This window comes from Ictidomys tridecemlineatus, chromosome 2, assembly GCF_052094955.1.
Source record: "Ictidomys tridecemlineatus isolate mIctTri1 chromosome 2, mIctTri1.hap1, whole genome shotgun sequence".
In the NCBI taxonomy this organism is placed as follows: Eukaryota; Metazoa; Chordata; class Mammalia; order Rodentia; family Sciuridae; genus Ictidomys; species Ictidomys tridecemlineatus.
In genome coordinates this window covers 228,634,727-228,658,735 of record NC_135478.1, presented here as the reverse complement: position 1 = coordinate 228,658,735, position 24,009 = coordinate 228,634,727, and the positions used below count along the sequence as shown (strand labels likewise).

Below are 24,009 nucleotides of genomic sequence, written 5' to 3'. Positions count from 1 at the left end.
CCCGCACGGGCCAGAGGCCGACTGCCCCGTGAGGCCCCTGCGCCCTGCTCCTCCCGTCCTCCGGCAGGCACGGCCCCTCAGGAGGCCTCCCACCGGTGGCACAACCTGACGGCTGGACAAGCTCACCTGGGGGTAGGAGCCTCCCCGGGCACTGCGCAGAGGCACCAGAAGGGCGTGCCCTGAGTCGGCTCCTGGGACTCACAGGGCAGCGCCAAAGGCTGAAGTCACTCACTCAGCATGAGGAGGCTGTGGCCTCTGAAAGTCCCTGGGGACTTTGACTGCAGCTGAGCTGTCTGCTCCCTGAGGAGAGTCACCCACTCAGGCCTGGCTCGTCACCGTGAGAGCAGAGCAACTTGGGGAGCAACACTGACTTTCCAAAACAGAGCGGCCACCAGGGATTCGCTGCTGGCCCTCACTCTGGAGACCAGAGTGGGGAGGCCTGCTCTCGATGACAGGTTTCGTCTGCAGATGGAGCAGGCTCAGTGTCCCTGTCACTAGGGCAGTGGCCTGGGGTCAGGCCTTCCCAGTCGAGGAAGCCCCACAGAGGACAAGATCCAAGGCCAGGGTCAGTCAGCGGACCAGCTGCCCAGGTCCTCCCGCCTTGGTGACAGGACTTGCTGGGGCGCAGCCACGCCCCCCGACTCCTGCCGTCCTGTCTGCGTGTGTGTCATGACAACACGGGGGACGGCTGTGGGGGGAGCCTTCAGGCTGCAAGGCCTGGACTCCTGGCCACAGGCCCCTGCTCAGCGCATGGACACTCTTGTAACACGTCCTGCTGCCTCTTAAATGCCGTATAAGGGTGCCTAATAAAACCCCAAAGGCCAGGGAAGTTTAAAACTCAAAACCTCCACAGCCACCTAGCGCCTTGGTACTCAGTCCAACATTAGCACTTGGTGCTCAGTGACACTGGTCTCCGTGGAGTGGGAAGGAGGGGGACTTCCCGCACCATTAGGGCCATCCTGGCATCTGTCCTCAGTCCTACTGACCTCTCTGGGATTACTTCAGGCCTCGTGGTTTAGGCAAGATGTTAGTCGATGAGCCAGTCTGTCTGTCCGTGCTTTCATTCTTTACCTCAAAAAATAGCAGGCGCCAGTCCCGGCACGTCAGAGGACCAAGGTGAAGAGGGCAGTGCCCAGCAGAGGCCCGGGCTGTCTACACGCCACGGGCAGCGTCTGGGACAAACAGTGGGAGGAGAGGGACCCCAGAGCGGGCTGCCTGGCAGCGTGTGCGGGGCTCGGGGGTGGGGAGGCTCTGCAGAGAAGTCGGCACCCATATTGTTCTGATGTCGTCTTTAGAGATTCAAGAGCTTTAAGAATGACACTGCCAACTTGAGTCAGCCCAGTGGCCTGTCCTGCGGGCCGAGGGGCCCCTGGAAGGGCAAGGGTCCCTCTGTGCAGTGGGCAGGGCTTGCAGACACCCCTGGTGTGAGAGTCGGTGAGGGGGGGTCCAGCCATCACATCCCTCACCCGATCAGAGGCTGCTCACTGTCGGCTGCAGCCCAGCCAGTGGCCCAGGGGCTGTGGGGGACAGCGTCCAGGCCTGGACCCTACTCACAGCATTGCTGGGCCTTTCCACCACACCGTGCTACCAGCTGCAGACCAGCCTTGCCAGGATGAGTGGGGATCCAGGACGTGAAGCCGAGGGGCTGGGGGGCTGGGGGGCTGGGGGCTTCTGCGTGTGGACACAGAACCCTCCACGGGAGAAGAGAACAAGAGGCCCGACAACTCCAGGATCCGGACATTCCACTGCCTCCTCCTCAGGAGGCCACCTGTGGAGCCTCCAGGTTCAGGTAAGGTGGGCTCCGCTGAAGGGCCAGGGAACCAGGAGAGAGGCCAGTCCAGCACTGTGACCTGCCTCCCGCACTGACCCGGCCTGTGCACCAAGCCCAGCTGGACCCGCACACCCACTCACACGCCAGCCACGTGCACTCATCCGCTCGCCCTGGAACACCCCGTCAGGATCAGACGTGCGACTGCCCGCGACTCTTACCAGCTGCTGGCCCTTGGGACCCCATCCTGCATACTGAAGCTTGGCGTTGCTCACCTCCGGAGGGTCCAGACTCTGAGGATCTCTGCAGACACAGACAGACAGAAACACAGACAAACAGTGGGAACCAGGAGCTGACGATGCCTTGGCTTTCACCCTCCAGCTCCCCTCCTCCCGTCCCGAGGCGCTGACTCCAGGAGCTTCCTCTGCGTCCAGATGCCACGTGTGGCCCACGCCCCAGGAGCCGCACTGCACACGTTCACACGGCGGTGACAGGCCACCCCCCTTCAACCCAAGCCTAAGTATTCCCCCAGAGAAAACATGCAGAGAGGGCTACAGACCAGTTTTTAAAAGACCCAGGACGGTCAAGGCCAAGCCCGGACACACACAGCCCTGCGATCGCTCCCAGCCACACTGTCGCCTCGGGCCCTCCTGACGGCCGTCCTTCCTGAGCACAATCCCAGGTCATTCTGACTGTCTCAGGACGGGGCGTTCTGGGTGGAACCCTCAGAGAGGAAGAGGGGGGACAGAGGCAGGGGAGAGAAGGGGGACCGGAAGGCTTTGCCCTATCAAACCTCACTAAAATGTCTCATTCTTCATTCACTGATACGCAAAATACCATGACAACAGAGTCTTCTCCCTGTCCTTCGAGGTCATGATGAATGTAGGTTACGGGAAATTTTAGAAAACCAAACAATCCCTGAAAACATCGCAAGTATTCAGCATCTCGGTGCTTTTTCTATCGACTGCTGCCTTCAACGTGCGGAAAAGACGACTTCTGCCTTTGCTCTGGATGACGTGGGAGGAGTGGCACCTGCTCCCACTGCGCTGGCAGGTGCACAGTGGGCGCTCTACCTTGACGTCGTGTTTCCTAAGCCAAAGCTGGGGCTGTGACGGCGCTCATTCATCCCCAGAGAAAATGGCGGGATGGTCTTTGAGAAAAGAGGATGCTGGGTGTTAGGGGTTGTGTGAACAAAGGATGAGGCAAGAGGGGAAGGAGGGTGAAGCAGGTGAGGAAGGGGCAGGAATCAGGAGAGAACTCTGAACTCACTGCGGACCAACGCACAGAACAAAATAAAGAAACACATGAACAAAAACCTCGCGGGAGGCCAAGTCTTGGGAATGTGGGTCTCTGTTGCTCCAGGGCAGTCTTCCCTAGGTTCCTGGGCTTGGAGGGGTCCCAGGTAAGGGGAGGCGCCTGGCCAGGTGGCCCTGGGGCACCTGGCAGAGGGGCTGGTCACTGCAGGTTGCAGATAGATTACTAAAAACCCTGATTTTTTTATGCTTCAAATGTCTTTTTCATAAACGTGGGGAACATCCCGGGAGCTTGGTGTAGAGGAGCTATTTCTAAGGGCGATTCAGAACCTAGAGGCAAGACGGACTGATGGGTCTGACTCCATGAAACACTGAAAATTTTGCATGGAAAAAAACATCGTAAACAAGAGCAGACCGATGCACTGGGAATGTTCATAGCACCTGCCAAAAGTCACTAATGCCCCAAATACTTAGAGGTCTCCAAGGGGGCCTCGAAAATGGAGGACACAAAAGGCAAACATGATAAAAATCTGAGAACAAAACAGGAACACACAATCCACAAACAAGAAAGAAAAATGACCGTCAAACATGAAGAAGCACCCATAGAATTAGAGGAGCAGAAATCAAACCATCTATTTCTCCCCTATAAGACTGGCCCGAGAAATAGGGGCACAGACAAGAATGTCACATGGTGCTGGCGAGGCTGCAGGGGAACAGGCTCTCTCATAACTTGCTGCTCACAGGGTGGGTGAGCTCGTGTTGGAGGGACACATCCAGGAGGGTACACCTCCAACAGCACAAGAGCACAGAGAGTTATGGTCATCCAACTTCATTTTTCTTGATAAACACTGGAAACAATATGTGGTTGGAGAAACTCCACAGCCTCCTTCTCTCTTAGGGAGTACTAAGGTGGCAGGAGGGTGGCAGAGAGCAGAGGCTGGGAGGGTGGGTCCGACAGAGGGTGACCCAACACTGGACAGAAGGTTTCCTGCAAAACCACGCTGAAGGGCCCCGGCAGCCATGGCCGGCCACGGGCCACTCGTGGAGGCGGATCTTGACGGGGCACCGTGACCCTGCAGATGAGAAGAACCGTGGATAGATCTGCAGTCAAGGGAGTGAACGCGCTGCTCTCAGGGGTGGGGGTTTCACATCTGAAACCAAATGTCTGAACCCGAGAATCCCACCGCCAGGGAAGCGCGGAGGCCACGGTGGGCCTTCCGACCGCGGGAGGGAAACTCCGAGGGGAGGCGCAGGTGGCCCGAGTAAGAGGTATCCGGGTAAACCAACGGTGTTTAATGCACGTACAGCTAGATTCCACACACACGAGTCCCTGTGCCGCCCTCCACGAGGCCGAGGACCAGGGACACCTGAGCCATGAGCACCGCGGAGGACCAGACCTTGGTCTCTAAACACCACGGTCCCGTACGAGGAGGCAGGCCTCTGGGCAGTGCACGGGAGGCAGGGGAGGCGCTGGGCGTCTCGTGGGCCAGAAGATCAGGAGGCTCCAACGGGATGGGAGACAGAATGCGACGCTGACCTAAGGGATTCCCAACAGCCAAGTCCAACCCTGGAAGGACAGTGGCCTTCACAGTAGGGGCCTGACCTCAGAGCAGGCCTCCGGCGTTCACTCCAACCTGGACAAGTGGCCACGCCAGCCACGGGCAGGAGAGCACCCTCCTCCTGCATGTGAGTGAGCGCCAGGGGCCACAGCCACCTAGTCCCTCCCGCTACCAGCACAGAGGCCCGGCCCCTGGTGGAGGCTGGACTCAGAGGTTGGCTCCGTCCCAGCCTTTCCCTAGACCCCGGCAACTGCCAGGCAGGAACGGTCCCACGAGCCAGCCACCAGGAGCCAAGCCGCGGTCACGGGACACCCTGGGAAGGGCAGAGAGTCGCCAACCCAAACACCACCTCCCTCCACACACGGGAAACACCGGAAAACCCAAATGAGGGTCACTCTTCAAAGTGACTGACCAGCTCTCTCTGAAAGTCATGGGGTCCTGGAGGACCAGGGGGACGGGGGAGGGGGCAGGTGGTGTGAGGGCCCTGGGGTCCTGGGACGGGGGAGCAGCCTGGCGGAGGTGGAGGGTGGCCCGAGGTCGGCCGAGGGACGGGTCCCTGCTCTGAGGTGAGGAGGGCGCCCGGGGGACAGGCCACCTCCACACCCCGAGGGCAGCCTTTTATAAAGCCTAGAACTGTCCAGAATAAAAAGCCGCATCATGTCCCCACCTTCTGACTCGTGGCTCTGAGGCCTGTCGTGGAGACGGTGAAGAGTGGGTCCCTCCCTCTCGACACCCGCCATCTTGGCAGCAGAAGTGACCGCCTCTGGCTCAGCGTGGGCACTGGACACCCGCCTCTGAATACAGGAGCCACCTGGGCGAGGGCGGCTCTCAGCCCGGTCCAGAGGCCACCCGGCCCACCTCGGCCGGGGCTTCCGCGGGTTTCCAGGTCCGAGGGCAGAGGAGGCGACGGGCGGACCCTGCTGCCACCGCTTTGTCAGACGGTTCTCCTGGGCGTCAGCGATGAGCAGGGCCCACAGTCACTCACCCGACCCGGGAGGCTCCCTCTGGGAACCAGCATCCGAGTGGCCGACAGCCCAGGGCCTTGGGGCCGGCCTCACACTGCGGTGGGCAGGGGCCCAGCCCCGCTGCCCCTCGCCCCAGGAATTCAGCCATGAAAACAGGGCGTCAGTCCCCGCGTCGGGGATCAGAGGGGGCGGGCTGGGGTCCCACGGGATCGTGGCTCAGGAAGGAAGGCCTGCGGGAGGGACAGCTCCAGTCCTCTGCTGGTCCGGAGCTGCTACCCAGGCAGGCCCTGCTCTGCGGCCCTGGGGTGGTCCCAGTGGCCACGGCAGGAGGCTGAGGGTCCCAGGGCCATCACCGCTTCCCTTGGCAGTGGCCACATGTGCCCCCTCCCAGCTCTCCCCGCCTTGGCCTCACCTCAGCCAACCTCTGCACGCGCCCAGCCCGGGCTTCCCCAGGACCCGCTGCCAGGCCCTGCTCTGCTTGCTCTCCCACACTGTGCTGCCTGTCCTTCCTCCTGGTCCCTCTCTGTCCAAGCCAGGGCTTCCTGTCCCCAAGTGGGCCACCGTGGCCTTTCCTTTCCACTAGCCTTCGTGGGACATCTTTATGAAGTTAATAGGCTTTTTAAAAATTTTAATTATTATTATTTTGGTACCAGGGATGGAACTCAGGGGCACTTGACCACTGAGCCACCTCCCCAGCCCTATTTTGTGTTTAGTTGAGAGACAGGGTCTCACAGAGTTGCTTAGCACCTGGCTTTTGCTGAGGCTGGCTTTGAACTCAGGATCCTCCTGCCTCAGCCTCCCGAGTCACTGGGATCACAGGCATGTGCCACCGTGCCCAGAGGCTCTATTTTTTAAAAACAGTTTTTATGGAAACTCTGAACAAAGTACGGTTTCCACGCATCCCCTCCCCCCACCCTGGGTCTCCTGAATCATCTACGGGCGCCTCCGCAGTGCACTGGGGACGACGACGAGCCAGTCGGACACGGGATCGCTCAGGAGTGCCTGCTTCCCTTGGGGCGTGGAAAGGGCTCCCCCGCGCTCCACCTGACCTCCCTGCCCACTGGCTCCTGCCAACGTGGCCTTCCCACGTGGCCTTCCCACGTGCCACAGTCCTGCCTGTCCTACAAGTGCCACCTTCTGCCTGGCCGGAGGCTTCCCCCCGTGAAGGGTTCGCATCCAGGCCCGTGAACGGCCTCTGCGGCTGGGCCAGGCTCCTGGTCCCTGGGCCTCACTCCTCCCCTTCCCCGAGGCCATTCTGTCACCCACACACAGAGAAACAGAATGGCCAACCCTCTGTCACAGCGTCCCCATCCTCCGACCTGCCCCTGCCCACCTGCTGCTCACTCAGACATTGTCTGCTTCAGAAATACCATTTATTAAATGATGGACCTCTATAATAGTCTTCTAAGTTCCTTCTGCCTAGTGGACATCGCTGGAACCGACCCAGAACAGAAGGAGGAGGAGCCACAGGATCCCCGTGGTACGAGACAAGGAGCGACGTCCCCGGCACCGACGACCACTGGCAGTTAGCACAGGAACCGCGAAGCCGCACCTCCCCGGGCTGCCCGTCCTGCCCCCCTGTGAGGAAGGCACACAGGTGTCGGCGGTGAGCTTCACGGATCTGCGTGCGTCTTGTTTCCAGTGACCACGCACTAGTCGAGAATGTCAGTGGACTGAGAGTGGTGTCTGCACACGTGGACCAGGCACCGATCAAGTCCGCCTCCCTCACCCCGTCTTCTGCCCCTTCCAACCTCTGGCAATCACTGCTCTGTGACGTGTGACACAGAACTTCCCACGGTCCTCGTCTCCTGTGCCTGACTCCCTCCACTTAACAGCCCCCTCCATCCACTGTGCTGGAATGGCAGGATTTCATTCTTCTTTAGGGCTGAATAATGCTCCACTGGGCACATGTGCTGCATTTTCTTTATCCTTTCCTCTGCTGACAGGTCCCTGGGCTGACCCTGCACCTTAGTTATTGTGGACAAAGCTGCAGTAGACCCTGGCGTGCAGACGTCCCTCTGCTGTGCTGATTTCCTGCAGAGACACAGCCCTGGCGTCTCCAGACTTCTCAATAAGAGTCCTGACCCAGGGACTCCTGAGGAAGTCCTGCTTGGTGGAACCCAGTCTCCCTCTGACAAGCCCGGGCCAGCCTCCCTCGGGGACCACAGCAGCGCCCTCCAGGTAGTCCAAGCCACAGTCCATGTCCACCACGCACTGGGCTGTTCTGACATGCTCCGGCGTGTGTGGTGCGTGAGAGAGAGAGAGAGGCAGAGCTCGGGCTGCGGAGGCCCCGGGCGGTCTGTGCCCTTCCACCACTCCCCTCCCTTTTTACTTCTTCGTTTATTCTGAAGAATCCACAGCAGGCTCGTGAGGGGTCACCTGCGGGTGGAGACGGACTGGTGAGAAATGATTCGGGAAGAATGAAATGATCTGGACTCGGCATATCTCAGAATAAACATGCACTCCATTCTGATTTTGCTTATTTGAGCAATAAACAAAACAAGGCATAAATCATGTGGAAATCTGAAGAGTGAATTAGTGCAGCAAACTCTACTCATTCATCTTCGAAGCTATTTTGAGTGACTGAAAAGCTTCCTAAAGATTACAGCTTTGGGGGGAAATAAAGTTAAAAATTGCTGGCTCTTAAGCTTTCATGGCTAAAGGCATAGAAAGCAGCATTTCAGTGTCAATATGCGTGTGCTCATTTTCCTGTGTACTAGCACAGTGGGAGACAGAGGAAGGCGGACATGCCCCAGCCCAAGACAAGTGCCCCCAAATAGGTGCTCAATAAATACCAACGGAACCAGTAGAGAGACGGGTGGATTAGAAATAGGATCCAGTCTAATCTCCAGTTATGGATTGGTTAGGGTCAGTAACCCCTGAATTCACGCAGTGCTCAGAGATCCATGCTACCCTTTCTGAGGTGTGTCTTAAGTGATGCATTTAAATTCTCAAGGGCAGGAAGCCATTGGCATGAATACTTCCCCAAGTGGCCAACAGCTGAGGCCCGAGACACGGCTAACTCCATGGCAAGTCTGTACCCTAGGCTGCCCCAGAGTTCCCCTCCTCCTGCCCGGCCCGGGTGCAGGCGTACAGCTGGGATGTCCTCACTGGAAGTGCCACGGTGGCCCCTCCCACTATGTCCCCCTTGCCATGGCGTGCTGACCCCCACAGGCCCAGAGGCACCGGGTCCACCCAACAGTGGGCTGAAACCTCTGGAATAAACCTTTCCTCTTTTAAAGAGAGGTCATCCTCGGGGCTAGGTGCACAGTGACAGGAGGCCAACACAGAGGCCATGGCTGCAGGCCTGGTGGACGCGCTGAGGCTCGGGCTGTGTGGTTTAGGGGACACACTGCATGGTGTGAGGAGACAGTAAGTCAGGAGGAGGAGGACGGAGTGAGAGAGGGGGGAGAGGAGGTGGGCAGTGGGGCAGGGAGCGTCCACCGCCTCCAGGGCTGCACAAGTCTGGGACTCAGGGTCAGGCTCTGCATCCGGTGCCCTCTCCTTGGCCGCACCTCCCAGGCCTGCTTTCTCAGAGAGCACCGGTCAGCTGGCAAGCAGCAGAACCTCCCCGCGGGCGAGGCAGCACTGGAGCCGCCCGTGCCCCCTGACTCTCTGCGAGGAGTACTGTGGCCTTTCTTGACTCACGTGGCTGGGTCCCCACAGTGGCCGTTCTCAAGCTCTGGACAAGTCACTTAACCTCCCTGAACCTCTGTTTGCGTCTCTGTGGGGCAGGGTCACTCCTCGTTGGCTCGTGCGAGGATTAAATGAGAGTCTGAGTGCTCAGCACAGCACCTGGATCCTGGGATCAGCCTGCAAGGGCCACTGCTTTGTGGCTGCTGCTGCTAATGATGGGCACAGGGGGTGGAGGGGGCGTGTGTGATTTGCTGTTCTAGCTCCTCCACTGTCCCTGCCCTGCCTCCTTGAAGGCACTGGGACACCTGCCACCTCAGGAACCAGGTGGACAGACGGGGGTCCACCCCGGCCCTGGATGGGCTCCTCGGCAAGGGTGCCTCAGGTCTCCTGGTGGTGAGTGGCCATGGGTGGGTCTGCTCCCCTCCTCCCAGGTCTCAGAGGATCCCCCGTGAGTCAGGGGCAGAGGGCTTGGAGCAGTGGTGTGTGGCGGGCGGTGCTGCTCCCCAGAAGGATGGCTGCCTCTCCCAGGGGAGTGGCCACTGCTTTCAGCCCCTCCCTTCACGCTCTTGACCAGTTTGCCCGGGGCCAGTCTGCAGACGTCAGCTGGGTGCAGGGGAACGTGCTCACACCCTGAAACCCAGGTGTGGAAACACGCGAGGCTGCACCCTGGCCCAGCTGAAGAGCAGCCCCTGGGGCTCAGGGGTGCTCTGACCACAGGGGCGGCCCTGGCTCTCAGCAGGAGCTGGGGATGCAGGGCACTCGCCTGGCCAAACCCGAGCGCAGCTACACGCGCAGGAAGGCGCTCCTGGCTCTGGCCCTGGCCCTGATGACGTCCCACCTCATTGAGAGCCGTGTCTGTTTTCACGAGGACAATCATGAGGCCCTTCAAGGAATCATTTAAAAAATTTCAACTTAACTGTGCATATTGGTGCAAAAAATAAAAAATAAAAAAGGCCTGAACTCAGGGATGATGAATGGGACTGAAGAAAAGCAGAGAGAAGCCAGTCCGTCCCTGAGCTCTGCAGCTCAGGTAGGGGGTGAAGAGACAGAGCCCCGAACGGAGCTCACAGCCCAGAATAGAGCCCAGAGCGACGCTGCAGGACGGGGGCAGGGCTGCTCGGCGACCTCGTACCTCCCCCCCACCCCACAGCGTCCTGGTCCTGGGTCCTGGCACCGGCTGGCGTGCTTGCAGCTGCAGAGAAACCATAGTGCTGGAAGATTCCGCTGCCTCTCAAGATGGCGTCCTGCTCGCTGACAGCCTCTTCCTCCTCCAGCTGTGGCCTGCTGAGCCTTTCTGTTGATCTTACCTAATTTGGGACCTTGTTAGAAGAAAAGGGCCTGAGACAGTCTTGTTTCCTGAGGGTGCATGAGGTGCCCTGGGCTGCGGGCTGGCAGCTGCAGCTGCAGGGAGCTGGAAGGACAGTGCTGGCCCGGGGTCTCCTCCATGGCCAGTTAGTCGCCTGGTCCCTTGCCTCTAGCAGCCCATCTGTAAATTGTGAAGGCTGGGCCTGGAATCCTGCTGAGATGATTAATGTCACTGAAGCGATTTGGAGAGAAGGCTCAGTCCTTACAGACAGGAGCCTTCCGCAGCTGTGCCAATTTGGGCGCGCACTGACACAATGAGGCCCCTGTGGTCTGCGGAGATGGACTTCCGACTCACTTGGCCCCAGCTCCGGGTGATGCTCCAGTCACTAACAGCCAACACCGTGCAGCTTAAGTGCGGCCAGTTGGAGGGGACAGAGGTACTGGGGAGCGAACTCCAGAAAAAAAGAGCAGAACTCTCACACGCGTTGACAATGCAGGTTCCAACCTGCACCTGGTGACTCAAGGACGTGGCGCTGCCCGTCTAATAGGGTGAGTGTGGTCTCGCCAACCACACAGACCATACAGAAGGGGCTCAAACCACATAAACTACACAAAAAGGGCCGGGGATCCTGGAGAATCAGAAGGGTTTTCTTTTTCCCCAGTGATCCACAGTACCTAGGGTAGTACTGGTACTTAGTATAATACAGAATCTAGTGAAATACAGGTACTTACTGCAATACGAAGCCTAAGGCAAAACTTGCACCTAGTACAATTATGGGGCCTAGTGCAGTACTAGTACCTAGTATAATATTGGTATCTAGTGCAGCACTGGTACCCAATGCGGTAAGGTACTTAGTGTAATATGAAGCCTAATGCAAGATTGGCAGCTAATGTAATATTAGTACCTAGTGCAGTATAAGTAACTAGTGTAGTACTACTACCTAGTAGATATGATTACCAAGGACAGTACTTGTACCTAGTACAATACTATTACATAGCATAGTACTTATGATAAGTGCAATGCTGGGATCTCTTACAATACTGGTACTAAGTGTAATACTAGAATCTTGTGTAATGCTGTTACCTGGTTCAGTACTGGTAACTGGTGTAGTACTAGTGCTTAGCACAGAATAGATACCAAATGCAATATGGATGCCTAGTACTATATTAACACCTAGTACAATAATGGAGCCTAGTGCAATGAAGGTACCTTGTGTAATACTGGTACCTGATGAGATACTAGTATCTAGTACAGTATTAGTGCCTTGTGCAAAACTGACACCTTGTATAATACTGGTGTCTAGTATACTGCTTATACCCAATGCAATGGTGATGCTTAGTGCACTACTAATACTTAGTGCAATACTGGTGTTTAGTGCAGTACGATTATCTTATGTAGTACAGGTACCTAGTACAGTACTAGTACTTGATACATTGCTGGCTCTAGTGCCATGCTGGTATGTAGCATGGTACTAATACCCAGTGCAATAGTGGTACTTAGTGTAGTATTAGTACCCAGTAGAGTACAGGTACCTAGTGCTCTGCTGATACCTACCACTATTAGGGACCTAGTGTGATGACAGTATGTAGTGCAACACTAGTACCTATTATAGCATGGGAATTAGGGTAATATTAGTACCTTGTGCAGAACTAGTATTTAGTGCAGTTCCAGTACCTCGTGTAGCACAGGAAGCTGTCAGGGTGTATGCTTCAGGGTCCTCAGAGCTCCTACAAGCATTTTAACCGAAGTTTGCCCTGGGGCAACAATGCGATGATGAGCGTGAGTTAGGAAGTGCTTGACCTTCATGTTAGCCAATGGGAACTTGGCTGTCCAAACCCTGTGTTTATAAAAAGGTGAACTCCCGGAACTTCTGTCGCCTCCGTCCCCCGGGCAGGTGTGTGCTGGCTTCCTTTTGTGATGTAGAAAAGACAGACAGGGTCAAACACTTCCCCATCTGGACAAGACTCTGGCCTCTTCTGATCCGAGTGCTCCGGACCCGGCGGCACCTTCAGGCCAATGTGCGACCGACACCCTGGCAATTCTGCCATCACCCCTCCAGGGAGCCCTGGGTTCTCTGCCCTTGCCGGGAAGTGGGCCTTCTCCCTGAGGACAGGCTGTCCTCTCCTGAGCTGTCCACAGCAGGTGTCTGTAGAGGTACCTGTGGGTTCAACATGCAGCTGGGGCTGTGCACTGTGCCAGCCACTGGCCTCCCAGGGAGGCCCAGCAGCACCTACTGTCTCTTTCATGGTGGTGAAGATATAAGGAAAGGTGGAAGAAGAAGTCAGGAAAAGATCATCACGCCCCTCCAAGAACGCTGCTTCCTGGCCGTGGCCAGCCTGAGCTGCAGACCCTGAGGTCCAAAGACTGCTTCCTGCTGCCTAGGCCTCTAGCCCACCCAAGAACAGAGGCTCTGAGCTCACCCCTTAAACCACGAAGCAATAGAGTGAGTCCAGGCCCAGGTGGCAGGGTCGTGTACATTCTGGAGCTGGTCCTCAGGAGGACAAAGAGGGCATCTGTGGTAAAGACGTGGCTTCCTAACACCTCTGCTCTCACTGGGCCAGCAGGCTGGCCTGCCTGCTCCTGAGGCCCAGGCCCAGGCCACAGCGCCGTTCCCCAGGGAGGCCCTCCACCTCCCCTCCACCTCCCCTCCACCTCCCCTCCACCTCCTGGCTCTTGCTTCCTGCGTGGCCTAGCGGCTGACTGCTCCAGCTCCGGTCTGCCATTCATGGTGTGCTGCACAGGTCATTTGTGGGGACAAAAGACAGGGGAGTCTGCAGACTGGACACTCGCCCTTGAGGCCCCAGGGGCCCGGTGGAGAAAGGAGGCCATGGGATGGTGTTGGGGGACAATCCCGGGCACCTCCCCCAGAAGCGGACAAAGCCCTCCCAGGGCACACCACATGGAGGACAGAGGCCTGGAAACAGCTCTATGGCGTAGACTGTTTGAAACCGGTCAGAGGAGGTTCCTGCGTGGTGCAGCCACGTGGGACAGCAGTTTGCTAGATGACCACACTTCTACTTCCAGGTAGAGGGGAAGGGAAGAGACATAGGTCCACATTTATCCAGGAGAAGGAAAGCCGTGTCCACGGCAGACACTCGCCACGATCATGCTGCAGAGCGCCCAGTGGGGAACAGCCCAAATGCCCAGCAAGCGTCGGGTGAAGGGACACGTGATGTCTCCACGCCATAGACCACCCCTCAACAGCGACGTGATGAACTCCAGACCCTCGTGGCCACAGGGTGACTGTGAAAGTCATGTCTCATGAAGAAGCCTGACGCAGAACCCACCCTGTGAAGCTCCACTGATAGCACATTCTAGAAAGGCAAAGGGACATGGCAGAGGCACCAGAGAGAGCCTCGGGGTGGAGGGGCGTGGCATCGGGGGAGATGGGGCCAAAAGCGACTGAGCTGTACATTTTGAAGCGTGGACCGTTGTAGGTAAACTGCCAGCCGCACGCTCCACATGTCTTCTCTCACCAGCTTACCACCCCGTCTAGAGGGCCGGCCCTGCTCCGTCCCTGCAGCCCCCTCCTGCCCTCCACCAGACAGAAAGGGCTAGTGAGGGTCTGGTCACCATCCAACCTGTGCCTGGAGCACTCTGGGTGCCACCTGCTCTGTCCCCGGCACGAAGGCACAGCATCGTCACCTGGCTGGGCTGTCCAGGGCGCAGCCTGAGCACTGAGCACGCTCCTCACAGAGCTCTGTGGGGAGAGCAGCTACCCCCGGAAAGCTCGCGGCTCTCCTGCCTCTAAGTTTTCATGAATTAAAATTAGCCTGTGATTCCTCCAGGCAGGAAAGCAGCCGCTGGATGGGAAAAGAACAACAAAGCAAAGCAAAGGCACGGGAAGCTTTGGACAGAGTGCTTGGAACCCGCATGTCTGCCTGCAGCACAGGTCCGTCCCCAAGAGGCAGGAATCCAAATGGTCCACCTCATGGCTGTGTCCACTAGGTGGAGCCCTGGGAAGTGTGAATGTGGGCAGCCCGGGAAAGGGGGAGATGCGCCCCTTTTTGGGGAAGGCGAAGGCCCGAAGGAGCAGCTGCCTCATCTCCACAGTGTGACCTTGGCACGGCAGCGCCTGGACGGAGCACGGCCACTGGCAGCCTGGCCCAGGGACGCTGCCCGGCTCCCCCTGGATGGATTAGCTACCCGCCGACAGAGGAGTAGGCAAAAGATGGAAAGGGCAAGTGAGCTGTGCTGTCTGATCAACTGGGAGGCACAGCCAGACTGAGGAGCAGCTGCGATTTACAGAAGGGAAAGCCAGGTGACAGGTGGCCTGAGGAGTCAAGGTGCCTCTGAAGGCAGGGAGTTCACAGAGGCAGACGTCGGTGGGCTGAGCCGGACGGGGTCTGGGTGACCTCCCTCCCAGCTGCTTTGGCCTGTCAGGCCTTGGGGAGGCCCTCAGGCTCCACTCTCAGCGCGAGCAAGTCATTCCCATTCAGGCAGGGGCCAAATTCAGCCTCTCGGCATCACGGAGATAGCCCAGAGCTCTGTTGATCCTAGATCCAGCACGACTTCTGCGCCTGCTGAGATGACCAGGAAATGAATGCTTCAGGAGAATTCTCCAGTGGCTGTGCCAGAGACAACTGCAGCCTTGGCGTCACTCAGCAAGGAGGCAGGCAAGGAGGGGCGGCCCCGCTGACCAGTCCACACCACAGCCCCAGGTGGCTCAGGACACTGGCCTCCTCGGTCTTTTTCACTCAGTTGGGGTGTGTCCAGGCTCACCCCTCCTGCGGATCCATGTTGTTTAGCTACCTAATTCACTTCCTCCAACAGCCAGCCAGCATCTATGGGCCCCTCTGGGCCAGGGAAGGGGGACATGAACGTACCCTGAAGGATACCCAGAGCCTGGAAGAGTGACGAGCCAGGCGTGTTTTCACAGCCCCAGCTGGATGGGCTGACGGAGTCCCCAAGGACAGGGGACGACCCCACTGGAAAGCACAGCGGAAACAGGCCCCGTGCAGGGAGCTGGTGGGTCTCACCAGCGACAGGCTCCACTTGGGACTTAAACAGGAAAGAGCAGGACCTGCTGGGGCAGCTTCCGTGTCGGTGCTGCCTGTGCCACAGCTGGGTACAACGGGTACAAGGAATGAAGGAGAGGAGCCGTCGGGGAAAGGCCACTGCGCGCGCTCCTGGACATCCCTGATACAGCCTCCTGCAGGAGGGGCAGCAGCAAGGTAAGACGAGGAGCAAGGACCGCGTGGCGTGGGAAGCCACGTCTCCTTAAGAGCAGGAGCTTTCAAAGTCGGGCCTGAGGATCAGAAGGACTTGGACAAGGCACACAGTGAGCCAGAGGTTCTTGCTGCACACGTTGATGTGCCGATGTGTGTGGGAGTGTGAAATGAGGCACCCTGAGAGGGCGGGGGGCGAATGTCTGCACCTCCTGACTCACCACAAGCAGCTCCCTGATATGGCCTTCCTTCCCGTGGAGCCACGGAGACTCCATCCGACTCACATCTGCTCCAGGGAACCACTGTGGATGGATCAGAGTTAGCAGTGAGGCCGAAATGTGTGTTCTATCCCAAGGGCTGGGAAACCTTGGGGAAGGCTGGTCAATTAGATCTGTCCACATCGTGGAAGGTCTGGGTGCCCGCCAGGAATGGAGCCTGTAGACTTTCTGTGCACCCACAAGGTGCTCAGACTCACACCTCAGTAGTGCCACACTGCACCAGACCTTCACAGAGTCCTGCACAGCAAGGATTTGTACACAGAGTGATCGTGTCCAGGGAGGTGAGTGGCTGCCCAGGCAGAGAGGCTAACAGGGACTTGTACCCAGGTCCATTTGACTGCAGAGCCATGGTTTCTGGTAATGCTTGCCGAGAGGTTGGATTTCAACTGGAGGGAAGAAGGGGAGGAAGACAGTAGTGGAGGGGGAGAGAGAAGCAAAGAAGAGCAAGTCCAGGTCTTGGGGAGAGCTAGGAGCTGTCCACAGTTCTGAAAACCATGGAGGCCAAATGCAGTGGGACTCTGGCCCCTGAGGATACAGCAGAAACATCAAGACCCAGGCTAAGATGGCCTTTTCCCCCCACAGTGGAACTGCCCCACGGTACAGAATCAGCTCTAGCAGGCGACCCCTGGCAGCTGTGAAGGCTGGCGCTCTGCAGAGCCAAGCCTGTCTGCATGCGCCCAGCACCAGGCCCAGGGATTCCCACACCTGATAGGAAAACTCAGAAAGGCAACGCGCTAAGCTGTGGGGACAACGGTGCTGGAGCTGAGGATTTTACTGCTGCCCTCCTGAATGCACCCCGGGGTCTTCTCATGCACCAGGCTCAACTCACAACACGACACAGGTTTAATTAGAGGGGCACGGAAGCAGATGCAAAACCTGTCTCCATCTTCTAAGAGAACTCCAGCCTCCCGTCATCACAGTCCATGTGGCTTCCGCACTGGCTGGGCTGTCATGCCGTCCACACCTGCACGACCCCTCCCCAGACCCCCTCACTGACTAGAAACCTCTCACCTCCCTTCAGTCTACTCTGCGCCAGCACCCAGCATGCCATCCACCATGTCTCCTCCCTTCTACTCAAAACTTTTGCCATGTTCTCATTGTAAAAGCCAACCACGCCGGGTGGTGCTGAGGTTGCCTGTGCTCCAGGCACACCCTAAAACTCCCCCAGCCCCCCTCCACGCTGTGGTGTCCCAGGCACACAGCAGCTGGAGCCTGCCCAGCACCTCTTGCATCCCAGAGCACTGGCGCGTCTCGAAGGTCCAGTGGCACGGGTGCCCTCCCCAGCCTAGACCTGCTCCTTCCTGCCTCTGACCTCGAGAACAAACCAACAAACCGACCCGTTGCCAGGCCCCGTTCCTCCCTCGTGAGGCTGTTCCTGAGATCAGAGTGCCCAGACCCTTCCTTTTTTCCTTCACAGATTTAAAACACCCACTGGGTGTATCTTACTGTATGTTGCTATGCAATTCTGTATCTTTCCTTTTCCATAAGAATTTCCATAAGAATTTGAACTTCTTAACAATAGCAACCAAGTTTCCATGGCTTGATACAGTCCTTTCAGTAAACACTTGCTGGCTCACAGTGACTTTACTGCTTCCAATGGGGGCTAAACAAGAATGGCTAAAAATGAACTGCACTAGGTCAGAACAAGATGAGATAAAAATAATTCACTGAGCATTTAGAACTGTACATAGATGAGGCTACAAATACCTCTTCTAAGAGGGAAATTAAAATTACATGGGCTGCAGAATTACTCAAGTGTCATGGAACAAGCCCTGCTTTAGAAAAATAATTAGAGGAAATTTCATTATTGTAGAGGCATATTACAGCTGTCCTTGTTCAGTGGGGATTTGGGCTGGCTAGGAAGTAGTCTGATAATATTTAATTATAAGACTATAAATACATATCAGGTACATACTACAATATTAAGAATGAAGAGCTCACCAAAAGCAAACTCTCCTCTCTGCATTTCACGTGTATCATCCCCTGAGTTGTCACAAGCAGCCTGGGAGGTGGGCGCTGCTACTATCATCTTTTTAAAAGTATGGAAACTAAGAACAGTGGAAGCAGAACAGCTTTCTAGGGCACACAGCTGCAGTCGGGGGCAGAGAGGGCATGTGCCTTCAGGGCTCTGAGACTGCAGGGCTACAGTCCTGGATGCCCACGTCACACTGCTACGTGAGGCACTGGGCACTGGTACATGTGCTTCCTAAACAGTGGGGAGCCCTCTGCACCCCAGTCTGTGTAGTTAAGGGTGCAACTCCAGGCAGAAGGACCTCCGTAAAACAACATCTGCCAATCCCCCTCGTGGTTCCTCTGAGTTTGCCAGACCCCCCAAATGAAAGGACAAGTTAATTTTTCTTAAAAATGGATTTCTGTTATAAATGGCGTTGATTTTCTCTTTATGATTTTCAGAACAGTAGAATAGATATGAGATTGTATAATTTAAGCACATGCACACACACGTACATTTTTTTAAAAGGACTTGAGCCAAAGGCAAAACTAATTAAAAAAATGTTGTGCCAGAAAAATGTCACAAGGCAGCCAATCTACAAAAAAATCTTGTCTGAAACACATAGGAGACTCATAACAGAGAACATTTAGCTGGCTAGAATCTCTACTGGGCAAGATGGATGTATTTTGTTGAGATAACGATATAAACACTTAGTGAAATGTTCTATGATTAAAAATAACCAGCTTTAATCCATTTATGTAAACAAATTTGCATGAAAGATGCATGTTCTTTAAGAATACACTTCTTAGAAACTTGGTGTGTGCAAGTCTAGTGAATCCACCTACAGGTGAGTGGTCTTGAAGAAATGCAGAGCAGATGCCTAGCGCTCCAGCCATCAGGGGCACGCTTATCCCCACCCTCAAGGTCAAAACCTCAGGAGGACAGCAGCTAGCGCATGTGATAGAAGAACACAGGAGTAGGACAGAGGGGCGCCCTCTCCAGATTCTCCTTCATCGCTTGCAAAAAAGAAGGCAGGAAGAGGACGCTGAAGAATTATCTAACACATCTGTGTGACTGGTGGGGAAATCTGAGGTTCTAGCTCCCAGGAAGGAGCTATGGAAGGACAGGCAGGGGCATTAGTAGAAGGGGTGCCAATGTCCGTCTTCAGGATTGTCAGGAAGACTCTTAGGCTTCTGTTTATGAATAATATAAATTTGCAAATTTTAATAGTGATATCTTGAAGGTCCCAGGGTTGTTCTTCTGCCACTGGGAAAGTGTACAGGGCAGTTTTGTCCAGGAACTCATCTCTTGTTGATTCAAACAGGAGTTGGACAACACTCAATTTATAATCAGTTGATGAACAGCCCATCACTGGTCTTATGATAAAGACGAGGGGAGGGAGACATAGCAGTGCCATTTTGGTGACATTTGTGGGTAAAGTGGTGGCAGGAAGGGACACTGACTTCAATGCCCACCAGAGGGTGTAAATGGGACAATCTGTCTGCTGTCTCTTCCAATCGTACAAGAATGCTCAGGAAGAAATAAACCAGGCTTCACTAAAGCCGGACCTTTGTAGCTATAATGCATGTTCTCCACATCATTAAGTCTGATCTTAATTTGAATTAACCCAAGGGGTCACTTTAATAGCAGGGGGTTTGGCGTCAGCCTGCCCTGCATCGGGATCTGGCTCTTCTGTATGTGGGCTGTGAGATTCTGGGCAAGTGGCTTAATTTCTCTGAGCTCTCACTTAAAATGGTAATAGGAGAAATTCTCTTGCAAGGTTGTTGCACAGGGGAAAGGTGCACAAAGCACAGCCATTAATGATGGTGGTGAGTGACTCTCATTGTTTTCAAGATGCCAAAAACAGCTCATCACTCCTTGGCACCGTCTAGGACGGGGACCGAGCAAGCCTCCAGGGCTCTGAGGGTGCAAGCTGAGCTTCACTGTTGAGCCTGCCAGCTTGTTTGGCGAACTCTTGTGCCAAGTTCTTAGACTCTGTTCCTGCTCAATTCTGACTGGTGCAGTAAAATATTAACACAATGCATTAGAAATAAACTGCTTTTAGAGTTTTGTGTCTCACAAATTTATGTAAGATGAGATGAAAGATCCATCATCTATAACAAATTCTATGGTTCCCAGCAGTAGATAAATCTCAATGCATAATTATATTCCTGCCTGCCATCACCATTGAAGACATACATCTGCTTGAAAAGAAATAGAATAATTTCTTTTTACTGAAGAACATGTGAGTTTCTACTTGAAATATGTTTCTGACAAAAGGTTCCTATGGAGACACTGTTTTTACGAGGGAAGACCATCTTCAGTTTCTTTGGTATAATAACAATAATAACAACAACATACATACATTATTATCAGTTTACAATAATGAGGCTGAGGCTCAAACCCGGGGCTTCACATATGCAAGGCAAACTCTGCAGCGCTGAGCCCCAGCCCCAGTCCCAGCAGCCTCTGGCTTAATTTTTTGAATTATTGGACAGCATCTGTCAATCACAGTTTGCTGCCTGTCTCCATGCATGCACCTCTTCTTTGTCTGAAGTCCAAACAAAATATTTTTGTCCACCTTTGTCTTCTGAGGACATGCCCAGTGCCACCGACGCGGGGTGGAAAGCAGCTGTAGCTGAGGTAGGTGCTGCCCTCAGCTCCCGCTGTGGGTTGCTGCTCTGGGAAAATCAGGATGGCGCTACCTAAGTATCCACAGGAGCCCCCTGATGCGGCGGTGACCCCGCTGGTTTCTTTAAGCTCTTCCTGAACACCTGGCCTTTTCTAAGTGCCACGACAGAGCAGGGAGGGTAGATGAAGGAAAGGGGTGGGGAACAGGAAGTTCAGGAAGGACAAAAGATCAGGAGGGACAAGGAGAGGTGGAGGGCGGGAAGGGGGAGGAGAGGAGTTAGGAGAGAACGAGAGTGAGAACTTGGGACGTCGCCTGCTGGAGAGCCTCTGCGCTGACCCCACCGTGGCCTCACCAGATGCCAGCCAGCCCTCACCACCCTCGGGGTCCCAGAGTGAGGCTGCCAGACAGGCCTGGAGATGCTGTGTGGCTCTGTGTGCCCACGGCTGGAAACTGAAACGTCACACCTGCCCTCCCATCCTGACCCCCGTCCTGCCCTCCTGTCCTGCCCTCCCGTCCTGCCCTCCCGTCCTACCCCCCGTCCTGCCCTCCCATTCTACCCTCCCGTCCTGCCCTCCCTGTCCTGCCCTCCCTGTCCTGCCCTCCCATCCTGCCCTCCCTGTTCTGCCCTCCCATCCTACCCCCCGTCCTGCCCTCCCATTCTCCCCTCCCATCCTACCCCCCTTCCTGCCCTCCCATTCTCCCCTCCCGTCCTGCCCTCCCGTCCTGCCCTCTCATCCTGCCCTCCTGTCCTGCCCTCCCTGTCCTGCCCTCCCTGTTCTGCCCTCTCATCCTGCCCTCCTGTCCTGCCCTCCCTGTCCTGCCCTCCCTGTCCTGCCCTCCCTGTTCTGCCCTCTCATCCTGCCCTCCTGTCCTGCCCTCCCTGTCCTGCCCTCCCTGTTCTGCCCTCTCATCCTGCCCTCCTGTCCTGCCCTCCCTGTCCTGCCCTCCCTGTTCTGCCCTCTCATCCTGCCCTCCCTGTCCTGCCCTCCCTGTCCTGCCCTCCCTGTTCTGCCCTCTCATCCTGCCCTCCCTGTCCTGCCCTCCCTGTCCTGCCCTCCCTGTCCTGCCCTCTCATCCTGCCCTTTCGTCCTGCCCTACCATCTTGCCCCCTGTCCTGCCCTCCTGTCCTGCCCTCCCTGTCCTGCCCTCCCATCCTGCCCTCCCATCCTGCCCTCCCTGTCCTGCCCTCCCTGTTCTGCCCTCCTGTCCTGCCCTCTCATCCTGCCCTTTCGTCCTGCCCTACCATCTTGCCCCCTGTCCTGCCCTCCTGTCCTGCCCTCCCTGTTCTGCCCTCTCATCCTGCCCTCCCGTCCTGCCCTCCCTGTCCTGCCCTCCCCTTCTCCCCTCCCGTCCTGCCCTCCTGTCCTGCCCTCCCTGTCCTGCTCTCCCTGTTCTGCCCTCTCATCCTGCCCTCTCATCCTGCCCTCCCGTCCTGCCCTCCCTGTCCTGCCCTCCCTGTCCTGCCCTCTCATCCTGCCCTTTCGTCCTGCCCTACCATCTTGCCCCCTGTCCTGCCCTCCTGTCCTGCCCTCCCTGTCCTGCCCTCCCATCCTGCCCTCCTGTCCTGCCCTCCTGTCCTGCCCTCCCATTCTGCCCTCCCTATTCTGCCCTCCTGTCCTGCCCTCCCATCCTGCCCTCCCACATATACTCTGAGGCTCTGAGTCATGCATTTTCGAGAGACCCAGGAGCCAAGCAGTGCAATACAAGGCAGAAGCAGCATGAAGTCGGGTGGCCCAGTCAGAAGGGGGCACTGAGACCTCACTTCTGGGAACGCAATGCCAGAAGGACCCTCCACCATGCACAAACTGACGTGCCCAGGGGGCAGCTGGGCAGCCAGCTCTTCCAACCTGTGGCTACGGCTGCCTGGTATAAGGCAAAGCTGAAGGCACAGGGCTTCTTACTCCTCACTCCTCATGGACTGTCCTGCATGTCTGTGAGGCCACAGGGTGCAGTGGGAGCTTCAAGGCACTAGTGTGGCTGTGACCGGGAGCCTCCTGGGCATCATAAGACAACCACGGGCTGTGCCTAATGGTGAGGCAGGGGGAATCTCACTCTGCGGAGCCTCGAGGCTGCAGGAACCAGAGCAGGAAGTGGGCAGAGTGGCTTCACAATGGGCCAGCAGCTGGACCCAAGTGACCCCTTCTAGCAGTGAACGAGGAAGGCGCCAGATTCAGCAACACAAGGACCCTTCCCTGCAGAGGTCAGGGAGCCCAGTTCCCATCTCGGGGCTGAGTAGGTCTCTAAGTAGAAGAAAAGGGAAGCAGCGTCTTACCCGTGAGGAAGTTTGCTGAGGACGTAGTAGCCAGTGTAGGAGTGCTGGTATATCTGAAAGACAGAAGGCAAGAGTCAGCACGGAGACAGGCTGGGACGGTCAGGTTTTTCAAATCAGCAAATCCTAGGGGACATTGGTGGGCAGAGGAGCTCATCTGGTAGCCTGAGGTAGGTCTGTATGGACCTGGAGGCTGACTTGCAGATCCTGTCTATCTTCATCACTTGCATGGTTTGAAGGACAGCCACAGGCTGCAGGCGTCTTGTGGCTACTTGGCTTGTGATCAGATCAGGAACACAGACACCAGGTTTAACTAAACACAGCACAGAACTAACAAGGACACTGCGGTCATCAGAGACCATGACGCACAGTCGGCGAGACCTGGCAGGACAGGAGGACCCACGTGTGGCTGGAGTTTCTGTGGGTGATGGCTCTGGCCAGCTTGGTCCTTGCCTCACAGGCACCAGAAACTCAATATGCTCCAGAATCGACTGGCACAGCACCCCCCCGGCCCAGCCTTGTTCTCCTGTGATAATTCCCAGCTCAGCTGTGGCTCCACCGTCCACTCAGTAAAGTGAGTTGGAAATTTAGTTATCCATGACTCCATTCTCCGCCCCTTCCTTCCCTCACTCCAATTCAGCTGACCCCAGAGTGCGGTTCTTCTGGAGTCTTCCCAAATCCATTAGCTGCTCCTCACCCCTGGGGAAGGTGCCTTCATTCAAATTCCTCTCTTGGCCTCCAGAGAAGGAGCCGATCTTTCCCCTTCCCTGGGTGAACCTTGAAGTCTGGGTCCCAGCCCTCTGCTTCTTGCTGAAGGTCAGCCTGTTCTGCTCTCTGAAGACTCCTCCACTAACCCTGTCCACCAGTCTCGCTCCCAAATCTGGGGAATATTAACTCAAATCACTAAACAAAAATCCTTGGACACACTCCCCTTTAGCTTCTCTTTCAATCACGGTGACATTTCACCTGAAAAGCCTGCTGTGTCACCGGTTCCTGGTCAGTTCCTCTCTAGCTCTGTTATCACTCGGATCTGGACAGGCCCTGTGTGTTAAAAGCATGGTCCCCAGTGCAGCAAGGCTTAGAGGTGGGTTTTAGGAAACGATCGTATCGTGAGGGATTTCATTTTCCAGTGGGTTGATCTATTGGGTGGAGCAGTATTTTGAATGGACCACTGGGTGGTAAGTTAGGCAGGTGGCGCTGGGCTAGCGGGTTGGCCTTTTGGGG

At 56.3% G+C, this 24,009-nt stretch overlaps 1 protein-coding gene across 6 annotated transcripts in view; it reads right to left on the bottom strand.

The window, feature by feature from the left end:
• The window catches only part of Dpp6 (dipeptidyl peptidase like 6), an 860,191-nt gene that overhangs the window by 180,459 nt on the left and 655,723 nt on the right, over positions 1 to 24,009 (bottom strand). For all 6 annotated transcript variants that reach the window (XM_078040897.1, XM_078040899.1, XM_078040896.1 and 3 more), the window contains exons 6-7: positions 22,789 to 22,841; positions 1,990 to 2,071 (exon numbers count right to left, since the gene is read on the bottom strand). In XM_078040897.1, the coding sequence (XP_077897023.1) occupies positions 1,990 to 2,071; positions 22,789 to 22,841 (135 nt within the window). The remainder of the gene's footprint in view (positions 1 to 1,989; positions 2,072 to 22,788; positions 22,842 to 24,009) is intronic.